The sequence below is a fragment of the Strix aluco genome, chromosome 8 (assembly GCF_031877795.1).
Source record: "Strix aluco isolate bStrAlu1 chromosome 8, bStrAlu1.hap1, whole genome shotgun sequence".
Taxonomy (NCBI): domain Eukaryota; kingdom Metazoa; phylum Chordata; class Aves; order Strigiformes; family Strigidae; genus Strix; species Strix aluco.
In genome coordinates this window covers 11464100-11487196 of record NC_133938.1, presented here as the reverse complement: position 1 = coordinate 11487196, position 23097 = coordinate 11464100, and the positions used below count along the sequence as shown (strand labels likewise).

The following is a 23097-nucleotide window of genomic DNA, read 5'->3' as shown; positions in this document are numbered from 1 at the left end:
GGGTGGGGCGGGCCGGGCTGGGCTGGCCGTGCCGCTCCGCGTCGGGAAGCAAAGGGGTGGCCGGAGAGCGGCGCAGGATGGAGGGCAGTGAGCAGCTCCTGTGAGTAACCGGGGCTGGGGAGAGTGGCAGGGTGGAGAGGGTGCAGGCCTGCGCCCCCCCGCCCCGTCGCTTTCCCCGGCCTCCTAGTGCGGTGAGGGGGGTCACGCACAGGGGCCTGCACAGGGGGCACTGGTGTGGCCCTCAGAACAGTGCTCTGGTACTAGAGTCCTCTACTGGTGTGGCTCTGGGGTTGGTGCTCTGGTCCCGGGGTCCTGTACTGGGGACACTGGTGAGGCACTGGTGTGGCCCTGGGGATATGGTGCTCGCACCAGGGTCCTGCACTGGGGTCACTGGTGAGACACTGGGAGGTCTGATCCCGCACTGGTGAGGTACTGGGATGGATCAGCAGGGCCACTTGTGTGGCAGTGAAGTCACTGGTCCTACACTGGATGTTTTGGGGACTTTGTCCCCGTGGCCCCTGCCCCTCACAGCAGGACAGTGCTGGCCATTCCCCGCGGTTGCTTGGGGTCCCCGTCCCAGGGGCAGGCCAGGCTCCAGCAGCCCCTCGGTGGTGACACTGTGGGTGGGAGGTTGGGGACACATGGTTGCCACCTCGGCGGGTGCCTGGGCCTCCGGGGGCTGCACAGCACAGATAGGGACCGGGGACGCTGGTGGCAGGGCTGCCCACCCCCTGCGCCCCGCTGGCCCCAAATCTCTCCAGGCGGGAGCAGCTGCTGGCCCTGATAACTTAATCTCACAGGGCCCTGGGCCCAGGCATCGCCTCTCCCTGGGGACAACCCCACGATGCCGAGCAGGAAGAGGCTGTGGACCATGATGGGGAGCATTTGCCGCTTTTGTCACAGCTGGGCGCAAGCCCTTTCCCGCGGTCACTGTCCAGGGAGTGGGGATGAGCCGCTGGCCCTGCCCCCCTTGCCCCCAGCCACGGGGATCTGGCAGGGCACCCACACCCCTCGTGGGTGACAACCTGTATCTGCTCTTTTGTCCACAGCCCCAAGGGCTTCCCCAAGCTGAAGAACGACACATTCCTGCGAGCGGCACGTGGGGAGGAGACGGAACACACCCCGGTGTGGTGCATGCGGCAGGCGGGGCGCTACCTGCCCGGTGAGCAGGCGGGGGCGTGCGGCGGGTGGGGATGGAGAGGTGGGGCCCAGCGCACACCCCATAACACTGGTGCCGGTCCCTTGCAGAGTTTCGGGAGACTCGGGCAGGGCAGGATTTCTTCGCCACTTGCCGGAGCCCCAAATTGTGCTGTGAGCTGACGCTGCAGGTGAGCCTGTGGAGTCTGTGTGTCCCCTCTCCCCACCCAGATGGGGACGGGGAGAAACCTTGGGTCTGGCCACCCCAGGTGGCCCCAGTAAGTTGTGCAGCCCTTGGGGACCCCACTGCCCCATGTGCTTGTCCAGGCCCTCCAATGGGGAGGGGTTCCCAGCCCCTCACTGACACTGCCTCTTCCCCTCCACAGCCGCTCAGACGATTCCCCCTGGATGCTGCCATCATCTTCTCTGACATCTTGGTGGTGCCTCAGGTCAGTGTTGGGGAGCAGCAGCTGGGAATGGGGCTGTGTTTGAGGCCTGCCCCCCCGCCATTCCTGCTTCTTCCAATCTCCCCTGTCCCCAGGCGCTGGGCATGGAGGTTGTCATGGTCCCTGGGAAAGGACCCACATTCACAGAGCCCCTGAAGGAGGTGGAGGATCTGCTGAAACTACGACAGAAGGTGGACGTGACAGCGGAGCTGGGTTACGTTTTCCAGGCCATCACGTTGACACGACACAGCCTGGAGGGCAGGGTGCCCCTCATCGGCTTCTCTGGGGCACCTGTAAGTGACGTGGCTCCTCCATGCGAGCTCCCAGCTGGGCTGCCCTGCTTTTTATTCTGGGGTGACACCAGCCATGACACCCCCAGAGCTGTGGCTGCTATAGGGAGGGGTGTGTAGGTGGGGGACGTTCAATGCAAGAGTAGCTGTGCCCCAAGCTCTGGGGTGCTCACGGGTCCTACCTTCAGCACTGTGATCAGCCCCTTGCATCTTCTTCTGTCTCCATCACCCTCCTCACTCCGTTCCTCTCCTTCCTGCAGTGGACGCTCATGTCCTACATGATTGAAGGTGGCGGCTCCACTACAATGGCCAAGGCCAAGAGCTGGCTCTACCGTCACCCTGAGGCAAGCCACCGACTGCTGCAGCTGCTGGCCGATGTCATCACTGACTACCTCGTGGGGCAGGTGGCTGCTGGAGCACAGGTGTGTCCTGGGACATGGGGACAGGGCCAGGCAGGAACTGGGGACAGGGAGCAGAGAGGGTCCAGCTTCTGGGGGGAGGAGGAAGGACTGAGGTGCAGCTCTCCCAGCCCCATGTCCCCGGCAGGCGCTCCAGCTGTTTGAGTCCCATGCAGGGCACCTGGGCCCGGAGCAGTTTCAGGACTTCGCCCTGCCCTACATCCGAGACATCGCTCAGGCTGTCAAGAGCAGGCTGAAGGAGGAGGCGCTGCCCCTGGTGCCCATGGTGAGTCGGGGCTGCCTGATTGACCCTGGCATCGGGGGGCTGCTGGACAGGGGTGCATCCCCTGGCACCTGTTTCCCCCAGTCTAGCCTGTGGAGAGGGACCTGACCCATACTGGAGTTACTGCCCGTTTTCTCCCTCCCCAGATCATATTTGCGAAGGACGCGCACTACGCGCTGCGCGACCTGGCCCATGCAGGTTATGAGGTGGTCGGACTTGACTGGACCATCCGGCCCCAGGAAGCTCGGTAAGAGTCTGGCAGAGCACTCACATGCCTGGGCAGCACCCCGGGCTGGGTACCCTGACCTTTCCCTCTGTCCTGAGCCATCCCAGGCCTGGAGATTTCTGCTCCAGCAGTGGGGACGTTGGGGCCCCATGCTATATGGAGCTCACAGCAACTAGGGGCTGCACTGAGGGGTCCCATGTGCCCTGCGATGGGGACTGCAGGCACCTGGCTGCCCCCAGCATCTGCACCACACGCAACAACTTGCCTGCTTCCTCCCTGCTGCAGTGCACAGATAGGGAAAGACATCACCCTGCAAGGGAACCTGGATCCTTGTGCTCTCTACGCACCCAAGGTGAGCTGTGGCCAGCGCCAGCAACAGGGTTTAGTTCTAGCCTGTGTTAAAGGCCTCCTGCCTCAGTTTCCCCACCTGCAGTGCTGACTCATGTCCCAGCAGTCCTCCAGGCTGGAGCCCCCTGAACTGGATCGGGCTGACACATCGTTTCCCACTGTGCCTGCAGGAGAAGATTGGCGAGCTGGTGAAGAAGATGCTAGAAGGTTTTGGGACCCAACGCTACATCGCCAACCTGGGCCACGGCCTTTACCCCGACATGAGCCCCGAGCATGTGGGTGCCTTCGTGGAGGCCGTGCACGCTCATTCCCGCCACATCAACAAGCACAGCTGAGCCTTGGGGGGCTTGGGGCCAGGACTCTGGTTTGGGCAGTCACCCTAAATAGGGTGTTGTCACAGGGCCCGCTCTAGGCTGGGCTGCAGCATTAAACCAGCACCTTCTCCACAGCAGCCGTGTGGCTCTGGCTGGGGGGACGGGGATCTGGATTGCCCTGGAGGAGATGAGCAGTGACGGCAGCCCAGCAGTGGGGCACGTGAGGCCAGGGGCAGTTTCTGAGCCCTGTCCTGCAGGTCAGAATGGGGAAATGGGGATGCCAGCAAAGTTGGGGGCGGGGGAGGGGGTACCCCTCCCTGCCAGGCTGCACGGTGTTGTGCCAAGGGCGAGTGAGAGAGGGGGTGAGGCCAGAGCACAATAGTCAGCTCCTGGCAGTACGGATGCGCTCAGCCCTGCGAGGGGAAATGGGCTGCCTGAGGCTGGCGGGGTCACAGCCAGGAGGCTGGGGGCTTGCAGCCCACTGCTGCCACAAGCTCAGCGTGAGCTGTACCTCAGTCCTGCTCAGGTGGGGATAGGCAACATGATGTCGACCCAGGGCCTCCCCCAGTGGGTGGGAGACCCAGGTCTCAGCTGGGGGACAGCTGGCCATGTGGCAGGAGCCCTCCAGCCACTACCACCACCAGCACCCTGCCACACTGGCTGCGATGGTGGCAGAGACACCATGGCCATAGCACCGCCATCACCCTCCTCCAGCTCCCAGAGCCTCTTTGGGACCATCCCACGGGGCCTGGAGATCTCTCTCCCACACACACCTCCCCATCTCCTCTGATCCTCAGGGCCAAGTCTGGCTGGGGCTCAGCAAACCCTGCAGAAAGCAGCCCAGGGTGCCGGCAGCACCCAGGAACCCTGGGTTCTGACTCTGTGCCACCCCATCCCACGCTGCAGTACACTCACTGCGTCCGTGCTGGCTGGAGGCTGGATCAAGACGTGGGCACCAACAGTGCTCAGGCTGGCGCAGCTGGGGCAGTGCCACCAGGGTGGACAGGGACTTGCTGATGCTGAGCTTTGCCCCTGCTCTGTCCCCCTCCTTGGGGCACAGGGGCTGGGTACCACAGGGGGTTGCAATGCCACCTCCTCCCCGGGGCTTGCCCATGACGCCAGGCTGCCCAGCAAGCGTGGTGACCCCACCGACTTCAGAGAAAGGCAGTAGAGATACAGGCAGTAACGTTCATCCCTTTTATTATTAAACATCAGATGTAGAGGTCGCACACACACATACACGCACGCACGCAAAAAAAAAAAAAAAAAAAAAAAGGAAAAAAAAAAGAGAGAAACAGACTGGTTGAAGACCACTATTTCGGTGGCGACAGAGACCGAGTACAATTGGGTTCCTGGCCGGAGCGCGGACACAAGTCACTTGCCAAAATTAAAAGTCAAACCAGACAGCAGATAACTAGCCCACGTTCTCTAACTACAAGTCACCATTCAGACCAGCCCTGGCCCCCCCCAGCCCTCCCGACCCGCTGGCAAAGAAATGAACCAAAACCGAAGAGCCATGAGCCTGGGGCTGGAGAGTCTGCCCCTGGCCCAGGGCAAAGCCAGGAAGGGCTGAGCGTTGGCCACACCACAGGGCCGGGAAGCAGAAGGGAGCTGGGAAGCAGCACGGCTGCGCCTGCCCCCGCTCCCTCCCCAGGAGCTGGGCAGCCCCGGTGCCTGCCCGCCCAGGCACCTCGCACCCCTGTGCCCGCCGGGAGATGGCGATGGGCTCGTGTCCTCCATCACCAGCATCCATGCGTGTCCGAGCGAGTGTCGTCCCGAGTCCCCTCCTTCGCTGTCCTCAAGCGCTGGGCTGCCGCTCTGTCCATTCCTCCATCTGTCCATCCCAGGGCTGCAAGTTGAGCGGACGTTTGCCTCCCCCCACACCCTTCTCGCTGCTGACGATGCCGTGGGAACCTGAGAAATGTTCGCGTGCCTCCTCCTCTTTTTGTCTGTGGTTTTGTTTTCTGTGGTTTTTTTTAAATAATAGTTATAATAATAATAATAATAACAATAATAATAATAGCAATAATAAAAATAATCGCCCCAGCCCACGACAATTTCAAGTATCCCCCAAATAAAAGACAGAATTATAAATAATTATAACTTTACAATTTAATAATTGACACATATACTATAGTATTTACAGTATCATAAATGCTTTTTTTTTTTGTGTTACTTTTAGTAAGCAATCCCTGAGAACAGTTACTTTAACTTGTTTTTATTGAAGTATCTTCACAAATAGAGGAGTTTGCATGTCTCGGGCGGGCGGGAGAAGCGCTCTGCAAAGCCATCGCTTTTGGTGACGCATGAGGTTCTAGTGTCGCGGGTTTCTTTGCTCGCTCTTCTTTTTTTTCTTTTTTTTTTTAGTTCCCCACGTAATTTTAAAGATTTTTGCACTTTGCAACCTTCGGATCCCTCCAGCAACCGCTTCCTTCAGGAAAGAGGTATTAGATTTCCAGGTTAGCTTTTGGTATTGGCAAGGGAGGGCAGGGGGCTGAGCGAACCATCCTTTTTCCCCGTGGTTGCCTTTTGGTTTGTGCCCAAGGAATCTCTGGATCCTCTCAGCATGTGAAATGGTTAAATCCAAGAAAGAAAAAAATAAAACTAAAAAAAAAAAAAAGAAAGAAAACAAAAAAAAAAGAAACAGAAGACCAGAACAGAGCAGCCTCTGCTGATGGGGGGAAGGTGATCTCCACTTTCCTTCCTTCTTCTCTCCCGAGTCCCCGTGCTGCGGCCGGACCCTGCCAGTGAGCGTGGCAGGGGCCGGGACTCACCCAAACCGTTCCCGCACCAGCAGCATCAGTTTTTTCTTGCCTTTGTAGATTTGTTTGAGATTGTCAATGAACTGGGCGAACTGTATGTGCCCATCCTGCGCCAGGAGGAAGGTCTCCCTGGCCTTGCTGAGGAACTCGATGAATTCCCCATAGTGCCGTGGGCTGATGTGGGTGAGCCGGGAGTGGGTGGTGTTGATGTAGGCGCTTATCGTCGCGTCCAGCAGCTGCCTCAGGGGTGCTTTGTCGGTGGACATCAGCTTCCCCGAGTTCCTGCGGCCGGGGATGCCAGCCAGCCCTGGGGCCGTCATGGTGCAGCGGCGAAGGATGTCCGAGAGCACCGTGGCACAGTGCACACTCTTCACCACCAGCGGAATGATGGCTGCCAGCTCGTTTTTGCCCAGAGAGTGGCTCAAGGCGCAGGCCCAGAGCACGTCATTGATGGCTGGGTGCGTGTCCTGGTTGTAGGCCAGGTTGAGGTGCGTCATGGCCAACGAGGCCAGTTTGAATGCCCGGAGTGGGTAGCCCCGGTGCTCCATGTAGCGGGCGATGGTGAAGAGCTGGGTGTAGGTCATGCCAGTGGAGGCAGCGTCGATGACAATCTGGTAGGCGGTCTCGAAGGCAATGTGGTCCTTCTCACAGAGGGTCAGGGCAGACAGGGCGCAGTTTTGCGGGTCCTTCATGGCGCACTGAAGGGCCAGGGTGCGGGCGCAGCTGGCCAGCTCTTCCCGCTGTGGGTAGTCCAGGCTCAGGCGCAGGATGGTGTTGTGGGACATCACTGTGGCTGCCACAATGCTGGTGGCTTCCGTGGGAGTGAACAGCGAGTACCAGCTCTGCAGGATGCTCACCAGGGCCCTCACCCCTGCAAGAAAACACTGGGGTCACAGCACAGCCCTGGGAGCCTGGCTTGGATCATGGGGCTCCTCCAAGTCCCCAGGTGCCCGGAGCCAGGGCAAAGGCAGCCCACGGCAGTGCTGAGCTGCTGCCTCTGCCCCAACAGGGACAGGGCAGAGGGGGACAGGCAGAGGCTACCCTGCGCTGTCCCAGTCCCAAACCTGGCCACCGCTGTGGCCTCAGCTCTGCCAGCCAGTGCTCTGAGCTGCACCCAGTTACCCAGGATCTCCGTGCCCATCCCGCTCCCACCGCACGTGGACCGGATCCCCCCGGCACAGCCAGGCACTCACCCACTTCGGTAGCGCACGTCACCAGCCACCTCACCATCTCCCGCCGCCGCCAGTTGAGGGTGGACAGCGTCATGCGCATCACCTGCGAGACAAACTTGGGGTGACCAGTTGTCCCACAGGGCTCCAATGAGGCCACCCAACACAGTGGTGCTCCCCAGAAATCCCTCTGGCCTGGCTGGCTACTGGCTCCCTGGTACTGCCTCGTCTCCACCCAAACCACAGCAGGCACAGGGGCCTCCCAGGGCTGAGCTCCCCTGCTCAGGGCCATGCAGGGATCAATTTACTCCTTCCGCAACAGACTGTCTGCTTGGTGGAAGACCATCACCAGTGGCGCTGCCGCAGCACGTGGGGCAGAAGGGCCACCAGCATCCCCAGCGCCATCCCTTACCTGGAGCCCCAGCTCCAGCGCCACATTGAGCAGTGTTGTGTCTGAGTTGCTGTCGGCCGGTGTGGCGATCTTGAACGCATCCTGGGCCAGCTTGAAGATCAAGGAGGAGGAGTGGATGTTCTTCTGGATGGCCTCCAGCACCGTGCGTAGGCGCAGCATGTCCCCTGGGTGCAGGCAAGAATGGTCAGATGGCTTGGCCTCCCCCCACCTTGCCCTCGAGCCCCATCTCCTGCCTGCGCTGTGTGGTGAACAGCCCCTTGAGCACGGTCAGCCCCTCTGGACACACATGTGGAGGGACACTCAGGGATGCTGGATCAGGCCCTGCAGTCCAACTGCAAAATGGGGCATCCTCCCAGGAGGTGACACATTCTACAGCACCCATTGTCGCTCAGGATCATCCTCTCATGGGAGAGGACAAACAAGCCTGAGTGATCCCAGACACGTCCTGGATTATTAGCACACATCTCCAGACACCTGGATGTTCTACTCTGAGCTCAAGTTTGACAGCTATAAAGCAGACTCTTCTCAACAAAGGAGGGGTTTGGGGAGATGCCCAGTGCTGAACAGCTGCAGAAAGGTCAGTCTTCATTTAGGAACATTAAAAAGAAGAAGAAAATCTGTTTGCTGCACACATACTGTCCTGCCCAGTAAGTCCCTTCTCTCTGCAAGGCTAGCAAAGGCTGGGCCAGGGTCACCCAGACTCGCTGAAGCTTGGTCCCGGACATCCCAGATCAGGCATGCAGCTCTCACAACCGAGACAGGCTGAGATACCCCCAAAGAAAGGTGCTCCTGGCACAACATCCAGTGATGCTGTGGGTCTCCTACCACAGGAAGCCATGGGTGCTAGAAGGATACATGATGGCACTGGGAGATGGGGCAGGATCTTGGAAGAAGGATCCATCAAGGCATATTAATATCATGATCCTGCATCTGGCTTAGGAAATCCCCGTCAACCCCTGTGAGACACAGGGTGGAGAGAGGGACCTTTGGCGTGGGGGCAGACCAGAGATGCCAACGTGCCACATCAGATTCCTCTGCTTTGTTCCAGGTTCATGTTTCCACTCCCATAGTCATAAACTGAGCAGATTAACCTCAAGCAAAGAAAACCAAATAATGCACAGCAGTGTGAAAAACCTAGTGCAGCACCTGGGCACACAGACATCTCGGGTGACTAATAGCTAAAGATATCGCCTGCCACCCACAGAAGTCACTTGCACTGCCAGCAAAATCCAAGCCTCCCTAAAACGGCTCGCAGGGATGTGGGCGAGAGGCTGCAAGGATGCAGGATCGCATCAGGACATGCTGCGGTGGTGGAACGCCCAGGGAAGATGATGGTGGGAAAAACATACATAATACAACAGCCCTAAACCCCCAGCATAAAAACCTCATCCCAATTACAGGCTGGAGGGGAAAAGAAACTAAGGATAAGCCAGGTACCAGCTCTCCATCAGGGCACTGCAAGGCAGGGGCAGGACACCATCAGCCCTGGAAAAGCATCCAAGAGGAGGAGGGCTGGAAGGAGAGAAGAGGCTGCCGAGGCAGCGAGGCTGGAGCTTTCTGACAGCTCATTTACCTTCCACTTCGCCAGGTAAGTGGCACCTTCCCTGTCAGGCTGGCAGCACTGGGGGCTGGAGGCTGCCACAGCAGGCAGCACTAACTGCTCAGCTCACCGGCCCTTGCGGGGCACAAGGCACTTGCAGTCCCAGTGGGGTTAGTTTCTGAACAGAAGGATATTTAATGAAAAGCCCGTGCTCGCCTTCATTATTGTGTCTGGGCAGGAACGAAAGAGGCCTGAGGGACCAGCAAGGAGGTGTTTTAAGAGCCCTCTGAGGCTGGGACCCCGGTGTCCCACTCAGCACAGCTGCCCCCATCTCCAGCCCTGCCGAAAGCCACACATGGTTTGGTGCCCAGGGAGGTCTTCTTCCTCCTACAGCCTGCGGAAGATCATTACCACAGGGCAGGAAGAGAGAAAGCAGAGGTGAAAGGATAAGCAGCTTCAAACTGAACCATGGCACGAACCCATGACACGAAGCCATGACACATCTAGCTGACCTGGCAGCTGACCATGCTGCAGGGCAAGCATGGTCCAGCATCACCCAGGGGTACTACCCGGGATCTGCAGCACTGTGGTTGGCACCCCTGCATGGTTGCCTGCACCTCCTGGGAACCTCCTGTCCCACCCTGCTGGACCACAAGCCTTGGGGCCCTTTGGGACAAGAGCTCCAGAGATCCTGGACCCCAGTGGGCTGTTCCAAGGCTAGCTCATCATGCCCTGTCTGTGGCGGGCTGCCAGTGGGGCACCCAACCAGTCTCTGTCAGTGCTTGAGGGAGCAGAAGCAGGAGCTCCCTCTTTTCTCCAGGAAAATCCCTTCGATGCTCTTGTGCAGCATTGTCCCTTTCTCCCTGTCCCAGAGCTGCCACCCCACCAACCTTTGGCTGCTGTGAGCATGGTGGAGGCCAGCTCGCACTGCTGCGACTCCAGGTGCCCCAGGGTGAACCAGCGTGGGTATCTGCTGGGGACCACCGAGACCAGGTGGTGGGGGTGAGTCACATCGCCAGACGGTGCTGTGGTCTCCAGGACGGGCAACCTGAAGGGCAAACAGGGGGAGGCAACATCAGACCCCAGCCCAGTCCCAGCTTTGCCCCCTTCTCCCCAAGGTGCTGGCGAGGTGAGGCAGGGGCTGCCTGCAGGCAGCGGCCCGCAGCACTGCCTTTGAACGCATCCTGCTGCTGTGCATGTGTGGGGGCTCCCAAGGCAGCGTGCTCAACACATGGGCACAAGGATCAATCCGAGACCAACTTGAAAGGAGGAGAATGATCCATGAAGTGATTTATAAACTTGTAAGGAAAAGCACAAGACTCAGGGGAAAAAAAAAAAAAGGCAAAATCCCTCCTCCCTCCCCACTCCTTTCATGTCAGAGTGCCCAGCAGAACTCCTTGCTTTATCATCTGGTTCTTTTTAAAACGCCCGGTTGTGATCAGAAGCAGCGGCACATTTCCCCAGGGCCTCCACAGCTGGTTTGGGTTACCTGCTTTTGTGAGGATATCTAAAAGCCTGGAAAACACAGGGGAAAAGGAAGCCTATGAAGGGGAGCAGGAGTCTCATGTCACCAGCCATGGTGACAAAACCACATTGGCTTTTACAGCCCTGAGTTAGTGCTGGTGGTGCTAACTTGCTGAGCAGCTGAGGTATGCAGCAGGGGAACTGTACCCCCGGACATGGAGAGCATCCAACCACCTCTGCTTTCCTCGCTCGCAGGCTTGGGGTACCCATGGGGCAGCAGAAATCCAATCTTCCCAGCCCAAGTCAGAGACAACCCAACACAGGCGGTACCAGCTTGGAGCAGGGGACGGGCACTACCAGACGGTGAGTGAGCGATGTGCACCCCCAGGGCACTCGGTCCCATTCCTGCTCAGTGGCTGGAGGTCTTAGGCTTGGTGGGGCATGGTATCCCCATGCAGGGCAGAGGCTACTCTTAGGTCTGGCTGTCCTCCTGAGCAGTTCTTCCCAGGTCAGGGGGATTTCAAAATTTCCCTCAGTGTTGAGGAAAGATGGCCCATTTCACCAAGGAAATGCTGCAAGGAAGATGGTGTCAGAGGGAGAGGGCACTGGGATGCTCTGGGATTGATGGTCCTTCAAGCATTGATTCATTTGGGAAATTTGAGCCTTTTCAAGACCCATCCAGCCCCTGCCAAAAAACTGCAGTACACAGCCTGATGTCTGAGGTGTGTCATGCACTGTGGAGGGAGATGGGGCAGCTGTCAGCATCGGCTCTGTCCCCAGTGCCAGAGATGGAGCTGGGCTTTAATGGAGAATTAGAGTGCAACCATACTCTCCGCCTGGCGCTGTGACATCCTGGAGCCTGGGACAAATCATCTACCCATCTGTGCCAGGATAACAGCCCTTCCTGCGGGCAGGGAGGGCTGCAGGGTGCCTGAGGCCTGGCAGACAGAAGGCAGATGACAGCACCATGCCTGCCTGGGACCTGCTCCAGCGGAGGACGCCTGTCACCAGGACAGGCAGGCGGCAGTCCAGCCTGGGCCGAGGAGCTGGGCAGAGGGCTGGACCCACAGACATTATCAGGCCCATGCAAATCCCTACGGATGGGGCTTGAAAACCAGGAATTGCCCAAACAGAGAGCACGAGTCCCTAGCACTGCTGCTTGGTGCCCAGGCAGGCCTACATGCTGCACAGGATGGTCCCAGGGATGGCAAGCTCCAAGCCTGCCTCCACTCCCATCCCTGCTCTAGGGTTGCAAAGCATCCTGGCTTCCCGGGTGAGCACAGGAGAGGCGCAAAATGGGGGGTAGAAATAGAATAAAACATGCACCAACCTCATGGCTCGCAAAGCCAGCTTGTACGCCAGGTCTGCATCGTGGGGCAGCAGGGCAGAGAACAGGTATTTGGCAAAGGTGTGCATGGGGACGCTCTCACGGTGGATGACTTCTCCCAGGCCGCTGAAGGGACCACCTAGCAGAAGCAGAGCCCATCAACCATAATTAGTACAGCAGGATCTGTGGCTGGGGTTTAGACTAGCACAGCAGGATCTGTGGCTGGGGTTTAGACTAGCACAGCAGGATCTGTGGCTGGGGTTTAGACTAGCACAGCAGGATCTGTGGCTGGGGTTTAGACTATCTCAAAGCTTTGAAGATCTGCTCAGCAGCTCCCTGGTGCATTACTCAAGTTGGATCCAGGGCAAAGGGCTGCTCTTTCCTTTTCTAAAAACCCTTTCAGGTCAAAATCCCTCAGAAACTGAAGCACCCTTCTCTGTAAAGCCTCTGAGGCGGTCTCGCTCCAGGGATGTCAGCAAACCCACCCTTGCTTTGCCAGATGATGGGGCAGAACAGTCATCCTACAGACTCAGCACCACACCCACAGAGGAAGAAGCCAGGATGGGGTCAGCCAGGTGTAAACCGTGGAAAGGGCACCCCAGAGACGTTACCGGCACTTAGCTGAGACAGAGAAGCCAGCTAGATGGACCAAGCCCCCACCTTCCAGCAGCAAGATGCACTGCTTCCGCAGGGTCTGCACCAGCACCGGGTCCAGCTCCAGGTCCTGCAGCCGGGCGATGATCTGCTCCTCGTTGCGACACACCTTGTCCTGGGCATAGAGACCTTCAGGCATCACTCTCTGCTGACCCATCCCCATCAGGGCCACCTCTAAGGCCAGGGACAGGTAGGACTCGCCACTGTCTTGGCTGCCAGTCGCAACGGGTACATGTTGATACACTGGGGGTTTGGAGTCACCGGTGTCTGGAAGAAGGGGGAGAGATGCAGCAGGGTTAGAAAAGCCCTCCTAAGTGGCAAAACCACAGCAGAGAGAAAAGCCTCTCAACTTCAGAAGCAAGAACCACACTTCCCTTGCTGACTGCCTTCAGTCACCCAGAGATGATGGATAAAAGCTCCCTGTGGGAGATGTGGGCCTTCCTTCCTGCTCACTTCCTCACCCTCTTTCCTGCTCTCGCTAAGAGATGCAGGAGACCCAAGACGTGCAACAGGGCGCACAGCTGACACCAGAGCCTTCCCGTGGGCCAGCACACCTCAGCCCAGCTCTGCTAAGCCACTCTCCTGCTCTGCTCTGGCTGCAAACCCTGGGGCTGGGAAAAGTCAAGGCCACTAACTCCCTGTCTCTGCACTGCAGCTCTGCCCTGGCTGCTCCTGCAAAGGCAGAGAGGGGGGAGATTCAGAGCCCAGGAGTCCTGAGCCTCAGACCTGTACCCAAGGTCTGCCCGCCGGACTTGGTTCAGCTGCAGCCACTAGGAAGGGAGCCAGGAGAGGCACTCGGTACCTGAAATTTCAAGGCAGTTTTCCTCTTCTAATCTACAAGCTTCAGTCAGGGTGAGAAAGAGGCAGCCGATGGGGTTCAGAGGGTGGCCTACCCAGCCCTCCAAGTTGGTGATGGTTGTTGCTCCTCGCTGCAGCAGCTCTGCAAAAAATGGAACAGAAAGACAGTAAAAGCAAGGAATTTAAAGACAGGTTGTGCACCCAAGAAGGGTCTCTGAGACCAGAAGCCTTTTCTCACCCCATGGCCTGGGTCACAGGGACCTTCAGAGCCAACTCTGGCATGATAGTTCATGAGGGAAAGGAGCAGCTCAGAGCAGCCACCATGCACACTGACACAGACATCAGAAGGAGCCGGCACCCAACAAAAAAAAGGTGCCCCTAAGGCCAAATCAAATGCAGCAGCTCGTTCTCTGTTCCAGGAGGACACGAGGAACTGCAGAGTCCCAAGATGGAGTCTATAATAAAGTCAGACCTGCAGCTTATGGACTCATTTGCAGTGGTAGCCTGAATGTTTTCGAAACACAAGCAGAAATCTCTTCAGGGATGACAAAGACTTCCAGTGAATCTTAAAAGCTCCATCTTTTGAGGATCTCAAGCTGGCTGAGCTAGCAAGGTTCAGGAGTCACTGATCCCCAGCAGCACTGCAGTAACTGACCCCGGCTCCCTGCCAACTGCAACTGCAGAAGGAGAAACACTGGGCTCGCCTCCTGGTACAATTTACTCAGCAAATGCAAGGTGGAAGTAGCACAGACAGTCCGTTACTGCAGCTCTGCAGACAAGCAGCTCCTCTAATGCAGGCACCACTCGCCTGTGCAATCCTCACAGGAAACCAGACATGGTGACAGTGGGAACAAGAGAATCCCTACTCCAGCAGTCTGAAGACAGCACGTGGGCACCTCTGGCCTTAGTGTCTGGATACCAATGCAGTCTGGCTCAAGCACTCAGATGCATCAGTTTGTTCTTCTAGTGTGCGAGTAATCCCATACAGTGATGCCCACCATCAACCTCTGCTGCTCTGGATGGGGCAGCACTACTCTCTGAGGTGGAGAAGACTTTCTCAACCAGCTGGGACACCCCAGCCAGACCTTGTGTGACACTTCCCCCACAGCTCTACTCATACCTTTCTTCTGATGCTTATATATTTCCAGCTGCCTTTGCTGCTGCAGTCGCAGGGTGTTGATTATGGCAACAGTTAGTCGGAGAGCTTCTCTGGGGTAGCCGTGGGAGCGCAGGGCATCCACCCGAGCACAGGCTGTTGGGACGTGCTCTGCAAGGCAAGGACAAACACGGGGGCATGGCTGAACCAGAGGAGCACAGAAATTCACAGGATGGTACTGATGCAGGGAGAGAATCTGACAGCACCAGGCTTCAGGGCATTTTCTTTTACTGATCTTCCCCACGCCCCAGCTAAACTCCTGCTCCCTGTCTTGAATTCATCCCTTTCTCTCTGCTCCTGGCAGGGATGCCTACCAGGAATACTAAGAGGACTCATACCACATTCAATCCACAGCAGCCATGTCAGTACCTAAATCCCAACCTCCATAAACCTTACCTAATGGAAGAATTTCCAACACACCACTAATGCAATACAATGGCTCCAAACACAGGCTGTCACAACCCCGATGCTCATTTCTGCTAAAATCTGCACGGCTTATGGTGATTTCTCTCATTGCTGTGCACCCAAACACTTCTTGGCGTCTCATCCAACATCTCTCCCTGCTGTCATGACACAGGTGACATGGGGTGAGGCTGTGCATCCAGCACTGCACTGGGGGCACTGGCAAATTTGGGGTGATGTTTTGAACTGCTTCCTTAACGCCTCCATGAAGCGAGCTCTGCAGACACCCCGTCTCTTCCGCAGCTCTCCTGCCTGGTGTTTTATTATTAGGAACAGTTGCGTGAAACTCCCCCCAAGACTCACAGTTGCTTAGGAATTCATCTGCTCCTGCTGCTCATTGCTCACCTGAAATCACAAGCAACTGTGGAGAGGATTATGACTGAGTGAGAAATTAGCAGGAGCAGATGACATGACATGCCGCATAACAAGCAGCAAAAATCCCATTTTCTTGCAAAATGTCCTACCAAGGGGAAAAAAAAAAAAAGGCAAACACAGAAGATCTAAAATTATGGTAGAGAGGTAATTTCTATTCCTGGAAGAGCTCAGAAAGCTTTGGAAATGCAGACAACCACCTCCACAAATGGGGTTTCCACGTCCCAAAGGTCACCCGGCAAGGAATACGCAAAGAAGAGGTTTCAGAACAAACACATCTGTAAAAGAGCTTCTTGTTGCTCTCTCTATTCATTTGCTGAACGGATGAAATATTCAGCTTCTCACTGAATTCATCACTGCAAGTTGCTGACAAATCACACTCCTCTCCCAGCACTGAGTCCCTGAAGGGGTGCCAAGAAAGCAAAAGTGCAAAAATTCAAAAATCACGGCAAATACATCAGGAAAATAACATGCACCAACCAGCTGGGCCAAAGGGCTCACCAGACCCAGATTATGTTAGGGACAGGGGAGCTGTGGCCACCATGTCCCTGCTAGATGGAGTCCATGGAAGCACTAACCCACCACCGCTCCCTACGGCTGTACAGGGAGGAGACCTGCTGCCTGCAGCTGCACAAAACTCTCCCCAGAGTAGAAATGTCCTCTCCTGCCCCAGCTAAGCCAGCAGAGGTGTACCAGCAGCCTTCACATGGGCTCTCTTTAACTTATCGCCTGGCCTTAATAGCAACTTAGTGCCTGCTGCTCCAGAAACCACATCTCTGGATGGCTTTAAACATTCTCTTCCCATTTGTCTGGGTAACAGCAGGCTCTGGCTCCGGGAGTAGACAACAGTACAGTGGTGGTTTTTGACCTGTTCCATGTCCATATGTTCAGCTCTTGAGCTGTAGGGGTGAGGCATCCACCCTCCTGGAGGTGTGGGGGGCTTGTGTCTCCCATTTTGGGGTCAGTCTGAGGGCTGACAGCCACACCAGGTACACCAAGCCCTTCGTCTCACTCATTCTCATCCCTGACATGTAGCTGTCAAGGGTCTGCAGATCTGCCCAGGGTCAAGACTTCACAGTAAAGAAGTTGTGTGTCTTGAAGTACATGTACTAAAGGTCTACAACACAGGAGGGTACTGGGTTTGACTGCTCCAGTATGCCTTAAGCTCATACAAGGTTTAATTGTACTGTCTGCTAATTGCCTTCAAGGGAAGACTAAAGAGAGGGTGAGAGCAGGGAAGAAAAAAATCCAGAGGATACAGCTGTGCTCCCCAGCCAACTCTGAAGGGACTTTTAAGTGTCCAGTGCCCCTGTACTGGGAACAGTGAGAGCTTGCACTGGGGACAGCCAAACACTGGCAGGAGGAAAGAGGACACAACAAGCCTGGTGCAAGCTGCCCAAGGGGAACCTAGACTGTAAAGATGTGGGGCTTGCTATAAGGGCTGTGGCTGGGGTGTGGGAGGGCATCAAGTTCTTCTGCTCGCCCTACTCCTCAGGCTAAGGGCTACGGAGGCACTTTCAATCTAGGATGCAGAAGTCTGCAAGAACCCAGGGTAGCAAAGCTTCTTTGATGCCTTGGATGGCTCTTCTCCACTAGCAACCCTACCCACCCAGGCCATTCAAGGGACTGCTGGTTTGGATGCTCACCAAGCCACAGTGGCTGCCCCTGGGAGTTGAAGAGGAGGCTCTCGCCCTCCCGCTGGTAGGAGGGAGACACGTAGAAGTCACTGCTAATGATGCGCTGCAGGTGGCTGTCCTGCCAGTGGAGGTCACAGCCCTCGATTGCCCGGGTGAACACGGTTCGTCTGGGCCTTGCCAGCGAGTCTGCAAAGAGAAAAGCTGTCAGTGCCTTGGTGGGGTAGGGGCAGCCTGCTCCTGTCCCCAGACACGACCTCCCTGGGCAGAGTAATGTCTTTACAAAGAGAGCAAAGCCCCACCTGGTCCCACCCCAGCCATTTCCGAGCTGAGCACAGGGGCTCTGGCTCCTGCGCTGCGGCAGATTGCCTTTAGATACCTCTGCTGAGTACCCTGTCTCTGATGGAGACTGCAGTCTCCTTAGATGGCATGGCTAAGTAAATAGCTGCCTTGGCCAGAGAGGTGAGAAAAGAGGCAGGGACTGCCCGTCTGTTTGCTTTTTAATGATAATCCAGTCACATACGAGGCTGATGCCTTGAAACGTGGCAGTGCATTCCCACCCCCGTGACACCCAGCGTGCAGGCAGCTGCCAGGGGTCAGGACTGAGCTACCTCAGCCTTACTGCCCCACAAGCACCATGAGCTCTCCTCTTCTGCTCTGGCACAAAGTCCCAGCTTCACTGAACCACAGCTGCTTAGATCAGCAGCACCTGAGGCCACGAAGGGAACCACACAAGCCATGCGTCATCTGCCTCTGGGTGATGGGCAGAACCACTGTCTTCCAGCAGCCTCCTCTGTCTGTGTGAGAGGGCTGGGAGGATATGGCATCGTCTGAAACCCCACCGCTGCTCTACAGCAGATGTCTATGCTCTTCAGTGCCGCTCTGTAACTTCACTGACATTTTTGAAGCTATCAAATGCTGGATGAGCGTTTCACTCTGTCCAGACAGTTCAGACAAGTGGTTTGTCAGGAGGAAAAGGCCTGTCTGGAGCAATCCTGCTATCACTCCAGCCATGCCAGATCATGAGGGCCAAACAGAGCCAGCGGGCTGCAAAACAGGAAGCCCCAAAGGGGATGCAATGGTGAATGTTAGGTCCTTCAACCTGCAAGATGGGCCAAGTTAAATGCATTCAAGGGGGGAAAACAAAAGGCACTGCTCAGAGCTGATCCAGGGAGGCTGGATAAACATGCTCCAGAAACGACGGCAACAAGCAATTAGCCTGAATGCTGCAGGCACCCCGAGGTGGAGAGAAATTTAACAGGTGTTTCTACGTACAGAACCAAGCCCGCTCACTTTACCAGGAAGTATTTCAGGAATCAGCTGTTCTCCTTTCAGTAATAAAAGAAGCTGGCAACAATCTGCAGCAGTATTTGCATATGCACAAACATTAACCCTGGGAGCCCCTGCCTGGAGAGGCAGGACCACAGGGACAAGGGGACGTCCCCAGCATGTGCTTTGGAAACTCCCCACATGCCTAAAAAGTGACCTGCTCAGCGCCGGCAGCCTGCCCTGAATGCCAGAGTGAATCCTCAGTAGAGCTGGGAACACCAGGGGGGAGTCCCGGGGCTCACGCAGGACATGGAGCAAGGCCAGGTTTAAATTAAGCTGCATGGGGAGGTGCGGCAAGCAGCCGTGGTGTGCGATCCTGGCTGTGGCTGGGGTGGGTTGGCAAGATGGCCATACTCCCGAACCACTGCCGATGGACTAATCCCACCCAGAAGAGTGAAGTTTTCTTTGAGGCACAGCTGGCGTCCCCCTCTCCTCTTCCCACTTTGGCCACACATAACACACCAAAGACCAATTCCAGTGCAGCAGATGGAGGTATGGTAAGAGCAGTAACTTTCAATTAATGTCTACTTCAGGCAAAAGAAAGGGGGAAAAGTGCTTAAATTTAAAGGGATCAAATGCTTTGTCAGGGGTTGAGAAAATATTTTAGCACGAAGGAACAACCCCATAGCTACATTGCTCCGTTTGTGCTCCGCACTTGAACTGCGTTCAACAATCCTGGCTAATGACTTACCTACCACCTGAATCAAAGCCCATAAGTGAGGCTCAAGGGCTGGGAAAAGAGGCTCTGCGTCATCTCAAACTCCTCACTCTTTCATTATAGCCAGGGCTTCTGAGCTCAGCTCTGCTTCACTCCAAGCAGTGCCAGTTTTCTGTAAAACTCCATACTCAAACCTGCACAGACCGTAGAGGTTTAAACTCCCGCAAGGTCAAATTGCTTTAAAATGGCCTCTAATTTGATGCTCAAAATACAGATTAATTCACCTGAGAAGTAGCAAAGAGCCAAACATTTCCAAGTGTATCTAAAACCAGAGGCTGTAAAGAGAAATGTTTTGTATTCCCATGACTCCCAGAGACATCACCAGCAGGTCAATGGAGGTCTCTCAACTCTGGGGTGAGTTCTGAACCGGACCCTACCCCTGTGGCCACTGGCTGGATTTCCACTCCCTGTCCCGACTCACCTTGGCTGTGACCAGAGCTCTGCGTAAGCGCGTTGGTGATGTTGGGAAGCTCGTTACCGTAATTGCCATCTTCCAGGGGACAGACGTCCATCTCGCCCCACTTGCGCAGCTGCCGGAGCCAGCAGGATTTCTCTTCCAGCTTGCAGTGTGGGTTTAACACCACGCACACCCACAGCGCCCCTAAACAAAGCCAAGAAATCAAGGAGGTGCCACCACCATACCCGCGGGGAAAAGCTCTTCCGCTGCCGTGCTCGTCGTGAGAGCCTGCAATGTTTCATCAGCGTTCGTAAACTCATTTCAGCATAATGCACGGACCCAGGAGGGGGATTTAGACAGCTTTTAAATAAAAGTAAAACTCCTCTGTAATGAAGCTAAATTATAATCTCATGAGATGGGGGACAGTGGGGAGGAGGGAAGGAGAGAGCGGCTGTGTATGAATTTGTGAGTGCTTCTGTCTGCCAGGACAAATCTAGTGTTTGAACTACACATCAAAAGCATGCTTAAAAACACCCTGGCAAGCTGCAGTGTCTGTATCTCCAAAGACTAACCTGATTTTGATCCTACCCACGTTCCAAGCGCTTTAAAGCCTGCTCCGAATGCTATTTCATCTGCCATTGTTCTTCAGGCCATTTGCATTCAACTATTTAAAAAGGAGATTTGGTGTATTTTCTTCCCTTTTTTTTTTTTTTTTTTCTTTTTCTTTGTAAATCCCCAATAGCCACCAGCCTGCACAGGAACCAGCAGAGGAACCTGGAGCTTGGCTTGATATCTCACAGGCAAGAGCCCTCCAACATGTGAGCCCTCCAATCTCACAAGCAGAGGTGCCCATCAGTAGGACACTGATGCTGACACCCCCCCATGGTCAACCATGGGACCTCACAGGCTTGACGATACTGTCTGCTGTGTGAGTGAGAGGCAAAACCAGTGCCAAGGACATCTGTTGTCATTAAGAAGCAACTCATACTTTCATAAGACATGGCTGATACTGGTGCTGCCAACTGAGCCTTGCCACTCTCCTGGGTCATCCACTGTTCTGAAAAGACTGCAGCAACCCAAATAAGTGCAAAACCATGAATTCTCCTTTAGCTAATTGCATTTCTGCCCAAATTTCCCTGCAAGACTGCCAGGATACAGCCTGTCCCCTCCCTTGTCCCTGCCCCATGGGGTGGGATGGCTGCATGCTGGCACAGCTGCGGTGGCAGCATCCCTGGGGATCCCCCCAGGCTGAGCAGCCCATGCTGCTCCTTTCTCTGCCTGTGTCAGATCCTGCCACACCTGTGGGACAGCTCAGCCTCCCACAGAAACACCCTCCCCTGCCCCTTCTCCATGGGCCCAGCAGAGATCTGAAGCACCTTCCTTCTCCCGGCCCAGCCAGCTGCTCTCCCCCACCTCTCCATCTCTCCCAGCACCAAAATTCCCATTCCAAAGTGACAGCCAGCAACAGGACAACATCACCCAACACAGCTCCGCGGCACAGTGAGGGGACTCCTCCACGTGCCCAAACCACTTCCCTCGCTCGCTGTGTTTTGTGTGGCAGCTCCCAGCTGCACAGCCATGCCGTCAAGCCAAACAGCCCCAAGCGAGGCTGCACCTCTGACAGAGGCAGCTGGAGAAGCTGGTCCCTTTTCCAGGCAGCATGAGCCAAAACCAGGCTGAGCAGCAATGTCCTGACTCCGGCTCCACTCTGGCATCTCCCCACTCCTCTGGGTTATAGCTGAGCTTTGGCGGTGCTTCTGGCATGCATCTCCCAGGACCTGTCCTCTACCAGTTGGGACTTGTGAACATGTTTGGTTCAAACCAAATAATTAATAAGGCATGGAGGCTGTGCACGTCCGGCTTCTTGGAGTGGCTTAGCTTAGCAAGAGAGACATCTCGGCATCACAACGCAGATGGCAGCAGCATTACATCCAGGAAAGGGCATGGGAAAAGCAACCCTAGGCACAGAAGATCAGCAAATATTCAAAGTAGCCATTGCCTGGTCCAGCTCCACCCATGTCTCAGCTCCACTGCTCCCAGGAAGCCACACCAAAACTTCACTCCTTTCTGATGAACAGGGGACAATAAGACTTCTGAGCTGCAACATCAGTGATTAATGCACGTGCAAGTGAAGAGCCATCTCTTTAGGGGCTTTGGGGGCCCATCCCTCCCAAAGCAGGTCTGTGCTACCTGCTCCCAGGCTCCTGCAGACTCCATGGGGCTGCACAGACACAGTGCATTTGAAAAAATCAGGTCTCAGCTCCAGAAAATGAGTCTTCCTTAAGGCTGTGGTTACTGCCCCTCATCTGAGTGGTGGGTCACCTGCCCGCTGCCACCCCAAGGGCATAAAACTCCCCACCTCCTCGGGCAGCCATGAGCTAAATCCTGCACTTGGCTCCTGGTGTTGGAAATCCCAGGGCTCTGACTGGTTTTGGACATCCCCTTCCCACCAGCACTCCTGCCTGTTCTCACTGTCCCTCTTCACCTGCTCTGGGGCTGCTTAGGCAAAAAGCAGCCTCCAGCAATTTCAGCTCAGGCCTCTGATGGTGCACAGAGTGGCTCGGCTACAGGCGGTAATGAGGCCTGGTGCTCCAGCTCCACAGCCCCCAGGAATGGGATGCGCCCGCTGGATTTTTGGCTCCCACAGCTCAGCTAAGATGTGATCCTTGGAAGCCTCATGACTTTGCAGCCTATTTCTGGGAGCCCTCCGAGGCATCCCTTGCCTGCCAAAACGCTGTGCCCCTGGGCTCCCCTGCAGAAGGGAAGATGTGGTGGGGAGGTGGGGACAAGGAGGGAAGAGGGATTCACATCCGTCTCAGCTGCAATAGTTATCTGGGAGATGGAAAAGAGGGGTTTTCTGAGCCCTATGGTCAAGTAACATCAGCTGACAGCACAAGTGACTCCTGTCCTGAGCCGAAACGCCATGCCGGGTCAGACTCCGTGTCTGTTCACATGCTGCAGAAACCTTCATGTGAACTTTCTGATAGCTGGAGGTTAACCAGGGAACAAAGCGGCAGATCATGATTAAGCTAAGCCTCTAAACAAAAATGCTTTTTGATGACGGAGCTGGGTGCAGGGGGGTGGGGGGTTTGGAGTCTTCCCAGCCCAGCGGTCCCGGCCCCGGAGAGGACAGGCACTCCAATCCCGCGCCCGAGTTTCCAAACCATCAAAGAAATTCTCCTCTTTCCCACAGGGTCGCTCCCCGGCTTAATCTGTTGAAATTCCCCACTGTAAACAAGTGGCCGAGATAAATAAACCCGTCTCCAGGCAGATTAAGGTCAGGCTGCACTTCAGCTGGTTTTTCGTCTATTTTTTGTAATTAGGCTTTAATCGTAAGTACTAATGCGCCAGGGCAAATACTCCCACGCCGCAGAGCTCTCCATCCAGCAGGTCTTTCCTTTGGCTCCCCAGCAGACGGGGCAATAGATGTTCAGTTGGCAGCACACGATCAAGCAAATGAT

The 23097-nt window shown here is 55.9% G+C and overlaps 2 protein-coding genes across 3 annotated transcripts in view; one reads left to right on the top strand and one right to left on the bottom strand.

Annotated features, from left to right (window-relative positions):
* The first annotated feature begins 22 nt into the window (after positions 1 to 22).
* Positions 23 to 3576, top strand: UROD (uroporphyrinogen decarboxylase). 2 transcript variants are annotated; one of them, XM_074832176.1, is made up of 10 exons: positions 23 to 100; positions 1050 to 1162; positions 1249 to 1328; positions 1524 to 1586; positions 1679 to 1876; positions 2134 to 2295; positions 2420 to 2557; positions 2701 to 2801; positions 3066 to 3132; positions 3299 to 3576. In XM_074832176.1, the coding sequence occupies exons 1-10, from the start codon at positions 78 to 80 to the stop codon at positions 3461 to 3463; spliced, it is 1110 nt and encodes a 369-aa protein (XP_074688277.1). In that variant the 5' UTR covers positions 23 to 77; the 3' UTR covers positions 3464 to 3576. The 2 variants fall into 2 exon arrangements, with proteins under 2 accessions (XP_074688277.1, XP_074688278.1); XM_074832177.1 differs by lacking the exon at positions 3066 to 3132.
* Positions 3577 to 4625: 1049 nt separating this feature from the next.
* Positions 4626 to 23097, bottom strand: part of ZSWIM5 (zinc finger SWIM-type containing 5) — a 101353-nt gene continuing 82881 nt past the window's right edge. Inside the window, exons 5-14 of the mRNA XM_074832173.1 lie at positions 19661 to 19840; positions 17205 to 17381; positions 14689 to 14835; positions 13573 to 13710; positions 12777 to 13037; positions 12120 to 12255; positions 10216 to 10373; positions 7786 to 7949; positions 7398 to 7479; positions 4626 to 7075 (exon numbers count right to left, since the gene is read on the bottom strand). Coding sequence (XP_074688274.1) covers positions 6213 to 7075; positions 7398 to 7479; positions 7786 to 7949; positions 10216 to 10373; positions 12120 to 12255; positions 12777 to 13037; positions 13573 to 13710; positions 14689 to 14835; positions 17205 to 17381; positions 19661 to 19840 — 2306 coding nt within the window. The 3' untranslated portion in view covers positions 4626 to 6212. The remainder of the gene's footprint in view (positions 7076 to 7397; positions 7480 to 7785; positions 7950 to 10215; positions 10374 to 12119; positions 12256 to 12776; positions 13038 to 13572; positions 13711 to 14688; positions 14836 to 17204; positions 17382 to 19660; positions 19841 to 23097) is intronic.